The sequence below is a fragment of the Poecilia reticulata genome, linkage group LG11 (assembly GCF_000633615.1).
Source record: "Poecilia reticulata strain Guanapo linkage group LG11, Guppy_female_1.0+MT, whole genome shotgun sequence".
In the NCBI taxonomy this organism is placed as follows: Eukaryota; Metazoa; Chordata; class Actinopteri; order Cyprinodontiformes; family Poeciliidae; genus Poecilia; species Poecilia reticulata.
In genome coordinates, this window is record NC_024341.1 from 23,249,858 (window position 1) to 23,260,534 (window position 10,677).

Below are 10,677 nucleotides of genomic sequence, written 5' to 3' on the forward strand. Positions count from 1 at the left end.
CAGTAAATCGAAACTTAAGCAGGTCGGCGCTACTACTAAACTGGATATCAGCTGAGAGACACTCACACTCGACCAGGATCAGAGGAGTGCAGAGGTGGAGAATCAGCTAAATTTCCATAAAGTAAACACAATGAAAATCATCCAAAGTCGACTCTGGTAAGACATGTATTTTATTTATTTCTTATTTGATATTTTAATATAATTGTATTTTATATTAAAAWATATATATGTTTGCCTATCTTAACAACTTATTTATTTATTGATTGATTTATTGTATCTTAAAGTCTTAATAAATATGCATTTCCTTCCATGAAATAAAGCATACATTTATCTGCAGGGTGCAGGGAAAAGCATTAAACAGCCACATTCTACAGCATGTTAAAGTTCCTCCGGTGACCAGAGAGGGCGCTTTAAGTTTCGTTTTCCAGGAAACAGAAACTGTTGGGAGTGAAACCTAAAAACATACATAACTATCATATCAAATGCTTATTTCATGAGTGTGCACTTACTATAGGTTTCATTTCTTCGGTTTGGCTCCCAGTAATTAGAGTGGTGAATGGAGATTTCAATCATAGATAACAATAAAAAAATAAGAAGATATGGACACTTCACAATAAATATTTAATCTGTATTATAATAAATTCATGAATCAACACAAAATAATATTATTTAAAATKAACTTTTCATATCTCCTGTTGAAAARAAGACTACTAATTATTTTTATTATAGTATTTGTTCTAGTCATATGAGAACAATTGACCTCAGATTGTATTGAAGTACAGTCTGCGTAGTGCTTTTTCACTTAGTTTTGTTTCTTTGTAATTTTGAAAACAATACAATGCTTGATGAACTGAAAACTGATATCTTCTTGTGTTACTTTTTTTTACTTGTTTGTGTGGGTTTTAGGTCTTTGGTGTTTCTACAAGGTTTCCTTACTGGAAATTTAGTTGGTGAGTACCTGCCATGGACATGCGGCTGAATTAAAAGATTTATTTATTTTTTCTTAAACAGATTTCAACGYTACCAATTATCTGAAGCTAGTCAGGGTTTGATGACAGCAGCAACAGATTCCTAGAAATGTTGGTTAAGAACTGACAACAACAAAAAACATCAGTGATCAGAGACTTCAGAAATAATATAAGCTAATGAAACCTTATTTTTCAGCTTTCTCTGCGCTTGCTTATATAAACAGGGCAGGATTTAAAAAGCCAATTTTGGGTTTTACACACAGTAAGATAAGTTAAAAGAAATTGGTGTTTTGAACACACAACATAGAGCAAACTACAATCAAACTATGTCCACATCTTTAGTATGAGTTACAACTTTAATATTTGTAATATATTCCAGTTGTTTTCAATATTTTGAACAATTATTTTTTACTTTGTTTATTTTACTTAAACTTTGGTGCCAGTTTTCAGTTGGTGCAATTACTTCAGTGAGCAAGAATCAGGGCACATCCTGGAGAGGTTGCCAGTCTATCACAGGACAATATAGATGCACACAGTACCTCCTGACAATTTTCAAGAGATTAACTAATCTTACAGTCATGTCTTTGGCATGTGGGAGGAAGCTGGAGTACCCAGAGAGATCCCATGCATACACAAGGAGAACATACTGACTCCTTACATAAAGACTCCTGGCTGGGATTCGAAATCCGGACCTTCTTGCTGCTCAGTGCTACCAACCGCGCCACTGTTTCCCAACTGTTATCCTCTTTATATGGTGGTTTATTTCTCACTGTAACATATTTGGAATAAAGTTATTCAATTTTGATAAAATATTCTACACTTTGTCAAATAAAATAAAAAATCCAATTCTCTTTATCATTCAACCATAAGAGGCAAACAATTATTTTTGGGAAACAATGTATTTCTATTGAACTCATGTATTTATTCTTGAAAATTACTTGATTGAGTAGTCTGGATCTTTGAATGTGGAAACCAAACATAAAATTGCAACACATTTRGGTTATCTGCTTTGAATGTCTTTATCAGCTAATAAAATGTAAGTAAGGAAACACCTTCTTTCTCCCGGTCTTCAGATTCTTCAGCTCTGCCCTCTGCTGCCAACCCAGTGCCCGTCATGACCCTGGTGGGGAGCCAGGTGGTCCTCCCCTGCAGCTGGAAGGACTCCCAGAAAGAAATGGCAGCGTCCGGCTGCCACATCCAGTGGATGTCTCCGCCGTACACCGTGTTCGAGCAACTTGGAGAAGACAAGTGGCAGGCGGCGGAGTACGAGGGCCGGGTGGAGGTGCCTCTGGAGAAACTCAACTCCGGGGATTGTTCCCTGATCATCAAGGATGTTCAGATCGGAGACACRGGGAGATACGAGAGCTTCCTAGTGGTGGATGGTGTGAGGTCCCAAAAGAGCAGAGTTTTCATTCAGAGTGTCAAACTGTCTGTGACAGGTTAGTATGGGATGCTTTGGTTTTATTTAACAATGCAATCTCACATTTAGTTTTTCTCCATATTATAATATTATATTCAGGCTTCTTTTAGACATAAAAGTACAAATATGGACATTTTTATTTCTAACATCACTTCTTCCTTCAAGAAAAGAAGTGATGTTCTCTTCTATGCTTACTAAGACAAACAGTTCTCTCGTATCCATCCATTTAAAATAATAAATTTCTACAAAGCTGATTAAAATAGATTTTTTTTTTATCATGCTGTTTTTGCCTTTCTCGTATGATCTCTCGTGATCTAGTTGCTGTGCATCCTAATGTCTTCCCTTCGTATTTTGTGTTTGCCACTTTCAGACCACAAATCCCACAAGAGTCTTTACCCAGGGGACGACCTGGTTTTGAAGCTGTACACCCCCCACTCATTTKCAGTGGTCTTCCAGAGCAGGTTAGTTAAAAATCATTTAAAGAAAGCAAGAAAACTCTTTGATGGGCTCAAGTGATCATTTATTCTTCTGATCAGTGATCAGAAGAATAAATAAAGTAAGAACTTCCACTAGTTTTGGTTTATAAAGGGATCAACTAAGAGTACTATATACTTTAATACACTCATTTTGAATTAAAAATAAAAAATAAAGATGAGCACCATTTGTTTTGATGGGAAATATTCTTGTAATTTATTCATTGGAGTCAGTAAGTCGGATCTCAAAGTTAATTGAAGATCATARTAGGAAAATCTGCTTGGTGGCTCCCYAGTTTGTAATTTGTTTAACTGCCTTGCTCCGTGGCAGACAGGGTGATAATTTAACATTCACACATAACATGGATCCTTCAAATCACAGATTGACTAAGTCACTCAAATTTTTCTAACCAAYTCMAGGACACTTACTGTGGTTTTATTTGTGTCTAAACAACATTTTGGTTGCTTAGTAAGCAAACCTGTTGCTATTAAAACATGCTAAGTTATTATGAATAATCACACAGTGCAATAGCGTTAGGATTTTGGAGATAAAACCAAAGCAGAGTGACGCTTATTGTTTGGTTTTGTTCGTACACAATAGAGCTTGGGGTTTCTCAGAACTTTCAGCCTCCAGAAAACAATTTCCGCAATAAAGCTCATCTCGTTTTCAATTTTCCTCATGTTGTACAGGAACAGTTCAGAGTGGGTGAACTTGTGGAAGAGAGGGGATGAAAACAACAAACGCATGGAAAAACATCATCAGCTTGAACAATTAACGATAAAGAATCTTCAATACTCTGATGAAGGAATATACAAAGTTTTGGATGAGGACGACCTCTCTGTCAGCACCATCCAGCTGTACATAAGGGGTGAGAGCACAGCTTCCTGTGAACAATGTGTTTAGATTTTGGTATGAAACTTAAAATTGATTATGCTTATTATTTACCTATTATGTCTTGCATACTTTCTGTCTTAAAGAGTAGTTTGATATCAACCATCATCTGCATCACTAATCAGTATTTCTGCTTTCAGAAAACTCCCCGTCATCGAGAATCCAAGAAAAGCAGCAAAATATTCTGACAGGTGAGAATATGTGACTTCAGAAAGCAAAACAGTCTGTCTGTGACCTTTGCACTTTCAGAACAACCAACTGAGAGTCTTGGTTTTGTTTCCAAGCAGCAATAATTTTCATCAAGCAGAAGTAAAAATATCTATTTTCAAAAAGCATGGTAGCAAACCAAAGGGGTAAAATCTATTTTATAGTTTTTATGACTCATCATTGGCATATATAAGTGCCAATATATATGTTACTCATACAAACACATCACATATATATATAATAACAATATATATATGTTCTGTCTTTTCAGATGCTGCAGCTACAAGCAGCTATTCAGCTCTTCTCTTGTCTGTTCTGCTCTCGTGTTTGCAAATTATTCATCTTCACTGAGACRTATTTTTTGCAGTGTATCTATAATCAATATCTACAGAATTTAGCACTTTATGACCAGCAGACAGAGAGGATTTGTAAGTAGGAGAAGTAACAACAACAAGCCTTGCAATCCTATGCATGACTGTAAACCTGAAATACTTTGATTAATAGTCTGGTCCATTTCTGATGCTCAACATTTTATAAATGTCATCGTGTGTTTTTCAAATTGATCATTTGCTTATGTGCTGGAGGTCRCTTTCAGGTCATTCAAAAGAACCATCTTTTAGTTGATGTTAGTGGAAAATATTGCTGCAKTATGACGATCCCTTTTACTATTTAATTCATCCAAACTCACTTACAGTAGGCTATTTTGCAGCTTCTCAAAAAAAAAACATAACTACAATAAATAAAATATGTCAAAGCTTCCAATCAACTTAAAAAGATGCAGACTGATACATCAGTTAAWTTCAATAAGTAAAAACAAAGACCTAAGATCTGTATTAGGGGAGTTTTCATCTGTCTAGCAGCAGAAATGTTCTTTTTTATATATTCCAACTGTTTCGCACATTTGCAAAGTATTCATTGAGCCATTAAAAATGTTTGGTTCCAGTTACAACGTTTTGTGAACCACTGCTTGCAAAATGATATAGTTCTGTTTGAGGTATTGTTTTTATGTCTATGGAAGATAGAAATAGACAGAGTTCTCTTTATCTCTATMTAGTTAATCTACCCAACATGTAGCTTTAAATGGGTGTTTTGGTCTTTTTCCTCCATTCTATTAAATACCAACTCTTTATAATCAATTCAGAGTAATCAACATGAGAAACCTAGCTAGTTTCCTAGTTTATAAAAAAATGTTTGATAGTTTTGAAGTGTGGTTTTGTTTCTAGGACATAAGCAGTTAAAAGCTAACTATGCTACTTAGCTTTTATGTTACTTATAAAAGCTAAGTAACATAGAAACCAGAGGTTGGCAGTGCATCATCAATATTCGTCTTTGTGWAACATTCTGAGAACAGAAAGCTTATGTGGTGTTGGCATATTGACAAAAAATATTGGGGTGTAAAAAGTTGAACCCTTATTTTTTATCATTACTTAACACCCTTTTGCYACAGAGCCCCTAAAGGGACACTGAAGGAAGAAATAAACTTTCTCGCACCAGATACTATCTTGGACGCACCACATGCTTTCTCGTACACACCAGGCAGCGTCTCTTGCCCATCAGATAGCATCTTGTGCCACCAAATACTTTCTCATGCACAACAAACAATATCTGGTGCGCATGAGAAAGTTTATTTTTATGTTTTYCATCAGTGTCTTTCAAGGGGCTCCGTACATTGCTTTTCTTTCTGGTTTGAAGTGAAATGCTCATGGTTTCCGTTCTCAGCACGTTTCACTTATGAAGATCATTGGTGATTCACTGCCTCCTTCCACCATCTCCATTGTAAAAAAARTATTTGGCTCCCTTGTGAGCACAATGATGGTATAAAGGTTCAGAAAATAACGTTTCAATAAACTACTGACACCTTTTTCAGAATGGAGATTTTTTTTAATGCAGTAGAAGTCCATTTTGATCCTTGTGCCTCTCGAACAAGCGGTTAGCTTCAGCCTCYGTGATGACTRATCTGTATTTATTYGATACCATAAATGCCTGAAACAAGAAGTGCTTGTACCTTTTTAACAAAACGTCACTTCCAAAATTCTGATCTCTCCATCTTGATGGATATTTCACAGTGAGAATTTGTTTAGGGAAATTCATTAATCCARTTGAATGAATATGTAGAATCACAATCGCATTGAGATTGACATTATCTAAAACAGGGGTGTCAAACTCCAGTCCTCAAGGGCCGCTGTCCTGCAGATTTTAGATGTGCCACAGGTACAAAGCACTGGAATGAAATGGCTTAATTACCTCCTTCTTGTGTGTATAAATTCTCCAGAGCCTTGCTAACGACCTAATTATTCTATTCAGGCGTGGAGCAGCAGAGGCACTTCTAAACATTGCAGGACAGCGGCCCCGGAGTTTGGCACCTGTTGTCTAAAACCTCTAACAGAGCTTTAGAGGCCAATGAAATAATTCACTAAAACTTCAAAAATTTTAACATTTTCAGAATTTTTTTTTTGAGTTGTACCAATTTGTGATTTTATAAATAAATAAAAAATAACTGCTAAAAATTATAAACAAAGCTTATTCAAAACTGTTTGCATTTGTAGAAAACTTTTAAAAGCAAATAAAGTTAATTAGAACTTGACATGTGTGATCTCATATCTGCAAACATTATTTATTATTTAATTTAAATGTCAAATAAAGGAATAATTAAAAAAAAAACTTCTTTGTTCTTTATTCATTTTTAACTCCATTCAGTTAGATTACATGGGAATGGCTTAATACACACATTCACAGGAAAAGATTCGACACAAAGGACAAAGAAACAAAGACATGCTGAAACTTGAATMATCTTTTTTTCCAGGACTTCCTTCACACTGAAACACAATACATCCTCCAAGTTATCGCCTTGCTCTTTGTGAACAAATGAGGTTTAGTAAATGGTTACTGGTAGTCTTTCTCCATTTGCCTTTTTGTATATTTTTGCTGTTTCTTCCAACCTGTTATCTTTTTAAATCAAGTCAATTTCACCTGCTTTTCAGATGTTTCATTAACACTTTGACCAAAAAAAAAAAAAAAAAAAAGATCGGCTCATAGTCATAGGAATATGTGGTTTGATAATACATTATTTTGAATTTAAGATATTTTGGTTTGGTCAGGGTCCCTAATCTACACAAATTCACAATAGATGACTGGCTTAAGGAGGAATCAGAATCATGTTCATTAAAAAAGGTTGGAATGTCAGATCTTCAGAAAATATGACATGGTTAAATCACATGAGATCTGAACAGTTTCTGTCTATAATTCATCAAGATATTAAATATGTTGTTGAAAAGTAAGGAATGGGAGCAGATTGATAAAAGCAGTTGGGTTTTTCCAAAGATTAATGCTTTTAGGGGGTAAAATCCAAAGGTCTAAACAAAGATAAGAGATGCTCCTTGACCTTTACATTCAATCCTATAACAATAGGATTTGCTGACATGAAAAAAAGCACCTTCCTTAAGGGTCAGAAGGGGCTTTTCTCCACTTAGTGCAGTGTTATAAATCACAAATAAATGCAAGTGTTTCTTCCATGTTAGGAGAGCAAGACTGGGGGCTTTTTCTAGAGAAAATCATACATCTTCCTTCATATACATCCACAAAATAACTGAATCCCTAATTTCAGTCACACAAACGTCCATTTGCTGACACAGTAAAGTCCTTCCAGTGTTTCATAATTGCAAATTAATTCCTCTTTAATCTAAATTTGGAAGATAATTTAAATGCACAGATTTAGCAAATGGCTGAATGATCAAAATATTGGTAGTTTCCGTTAATTTCAGCAACGTCTCCACCAAAGTTGCATACTCAATCGGGGGACATTTTGGTTATGTTTAAATGAAAGTTTTTAATTTTCCAGGTTCACAGGTACAAAATGTGTGTTTTGCAGCTTCTTCAGAGGAATATGTGCAAAAGTTCAATGATGAACAGTCAGATGTGGAGATRAAACCTCCTCCTCTGGAATCTGTGTTGCAACTTGTTTCACATGTGTAAAAAAAAAAAGAAAGACTGAGGGCTGCCAGACTTCAGTGAGTCTGAAAGAGGAATGAYGAAGTGAGCTCAGAGGGGCCATCATTTCCAGGTTGCAGCTCAGCGTTTTAGCGACCCTCCCACTCGTTAAAAGTTGGGTTTGTGCTTCTTCACCTCGACCATGAGATGGTGGAGGTTGATGAGCTCTGAGCGGACGGCCAGGCTGCGGAAGGTCGGCTGGTTCAGTACCTTATGAAAGCCGTGGTAGTATTGGATAAGTTGAGTCAGAGCGCCCTGCAGGAAAGGATAAAGAGCAAGAGTTTGTAAAAGTTTGCAAAATGACTTTGTGCAGCGCTCCTTTCCTCCTACATGAAGACGGTGGGCGCTTCAACATCGCTTTTATGTTTGTCTACTTGACAGTGGAAACAACAAACAGAATAYTTTCCTCATAYCACATATTTGTTCTTTGACATTTATTAAGTTGAAACTAATTTTGGATATTTTGGAATAAGCATGGTCTGTCAGTCCAGAGGTCTAGAGAAATGCAAGATCCAATAGAAACATTTTACAAATACTTACATATTTTTCTTTTTACAGTTGATGCACTTGTTGTACCGCTGAAATTTATATGGTGTATTTCAAAAGACAAACCACCATTTTATTCTCTATAGGACTGAGATCTGAGTTTAGTGATGGTAACTTCAAATGACTTATTTTGTTGTCACAAACTTGCATAAATTCTATATGATGTTTTCTCAGGATGGAGTTTTGTGCAGTGCACCAGTCCCTCCTGCAGCAAAACACCCACATAAAGTGATATTGCCACACCCATGATTCAAAACTGCACTTCCTCCAAATGAAATGGTCAACATGCCAAACGTTTTAATCTTAGTTTCATTTGACTACAGGATATGTCTCCAAAAACTGAAGTCTTTGTCCATGAGCAAACATTTTCTGGATTTTTTTTTAAATTGCTCTAATAACTTTTTCCTTTTCTGATTGGCATTTCAGTCTATGTCAGTACATGACCTGTTTCATTGTGACACTTACCAAGCATGTTTTGGTTTTCTTTTTTTTGTTTTAAATGCACATTTCATGCCAAAACACATTCATCTTTGGGATACAGACCCATTCTCCTTGTTGAACAACATCCTATTTATGCTGATTTCTAATTATTTTCACCTACAGTCGTCTGGAAATGTTATACATTTGGGCATTTAGAATATAAAAATAATGTTTTTGTGAACACGGCTGATCATGTTGAACATTCAGCACTAGAGGAATCAGACACTGKTGCTTGTTTGGATAACATACTTGGTTAGTTGCTCACCTGTATAATGCTGGTTCCATTTTTAAAGTTRGTGAAGGACCTCATGACGTCTTGACTCATCGACTCCACCGACTGYTTCCACGTGCTGGAAAACCCTCGGACCAGCTGAGTGATCCGAGCTGCACACAAACACTTCTGTTATGCTGTGCAAACATTTTATTYTTTCTCCATTTGTCTTCTGAGGAAGAAATGGCCAGCATGGTTAGGTTTCTTTGCATTCTCTGCTTTATGCTGAATTCTGGCCAGTTTCCTGTCTGGCTTCATGTACGGCAGAAAMACTTATGAGACTGTGGTTGTAGGGGGGAAATGATGTGGTTGAAAAGACAAAACACAAAGGATGCTGAAAGCTGAACTTGCTGTTTCTACACATTTGGACAGATGAGAAATAAAACTGCAAGGACAGTGGAAAGCTATGGAGGAAGTGTCACATTGCTCAGTAAAACAAAACTGAAGGCTGAAATGAAACAAACAGGTAGGTGGATCCCAATCATCTTTAGAGTGAAGAAGAGCATGAGACCAGGAMAGAGTGACMTTTGAYAGTCCCTCATGAGAAAGTATTCAAAACWAARRAMMAWYMAAAWWAAGCAATAACCCAAGTAAGCCATGCTTRTATTATAGTTTCATTACCTACATATGTTAAMGCTTGACAACCAGAWATGATCTGAAATTTGGGTAAGGCATTTAAAGTTCCCAAAAACTAAGATAACCGTTAAAACCTTTCAAATTTTAAAYRGCATGGTTTAGTTTTAGGAGAAATGCATAGTTTCCTTTTCTCATGAAACCTTAACAATAGCGGCCATAAAGCCTCAACAGTATAAAGTGTTCTGGGTGTGGTTCGCAGCTCTGCTCTGTTCCATCTGCAGCCCTCCGCATGAAGTCATTTCTACATCCGAGACATTTCTCTCACCTTCTTCATTCTTCAGTCGATCTAGCTGCCCTTTCTCCATCAGTGCCTCAGCCTCCTTCACGAAGGCAATCATCCCCCCAAAGGGAGGAGACAGAATCTCCTCGATAAACTCCTGCGAGGCGAGGATGGAGRAAAAACAGAGGAATATTTAAAAGYTCAGTTGCTTGAAGTGAAAGATTAAATGCATAAAACAAGCTTAAAGCTCATTATTGTGTTACACAGTGCTGAGAAACAGCATTCCTACTGCTTTTCTATTGTTCGAATTCAATCACAATGGAAGGTTTTCAAGACTTAACAGTGYGTTTAGAGTCATGCCACAGCAGCYCAAATGTAATTAAGTGTGGAATTTGACTAGGCCCCTCCAACCAGCATTTCTTTAAAACTTGTTTGTGTCTTTTGGGTCATTGTTCTGCWACATAATCCAMGTATGCTTAACTGAAGTTGTTGTATGTACTTTTGTGACTTCCTGGAGGGAGTTTGTGATGCACCGATTGAGTAATTGGGAAGATTCACCATGGTTACACGTTTTGTC

The 10,677-nt window shown here is 36.4% G+C and overlaps 2 protein-coding genes across 2 annotated transcripts in view; one reads left to right on the forward strand and one right to left on the reverse strand.

The window, feature by feature from the left end:
* The first annotated feature begins 51 nt into the window (after positions 1-51).
* Positions 52-5,486, forward strand: igldcp (Ig-like domain-containing protein). Its single transcript, XM_008422616.1, has 7 exons — positions 52-156; positions 907-950; positions 2,042-2,407; positions 2,759-2,849; positions 3,552-3,730; positions 3,894-3,944; positions 4,232-5,486. The coding sequence occupies exons 1-7, from the start codon at positions 131-133 to the stop codon at positions 4,309-4,311; spliced, it is 837 nt and encodes a 278-aa protein (XP_008420838.1). The 5' UTR covers positions 52-130; the 3' UTR covers positions 4,312-5,486.
* A 1,123-nt stretch (positions 5,487-6,609) lies between these two features.
* vps52 (VPS52 subunit of GARP complex) overlaps positions 6,610-10,677 on the reverse strand; it is an 11,723-nt gene continuing 7,655 nt past the window's right edge. Inside the window, exons 16-18 of the mRNA XM_008422659.2 lie at positions 10,146-10,292; positions 9,239-9,357; positions 6,610-8,202 (exon numbers count right to left, since the gene is read on the reverse strand). Coding sequence (XP_008420881.1) covers positions 8,056-8,202; positions 9,239-9,357; positions 10,146-10,292 — 413 coding nt within the window. The 3' untranslated portion in view covers positions 6,610-8,055. The remainder of the gene's footprint in view (positions 8,203-9,238; positions 9,358-10,145; positions 10,293-10,677) is intronic.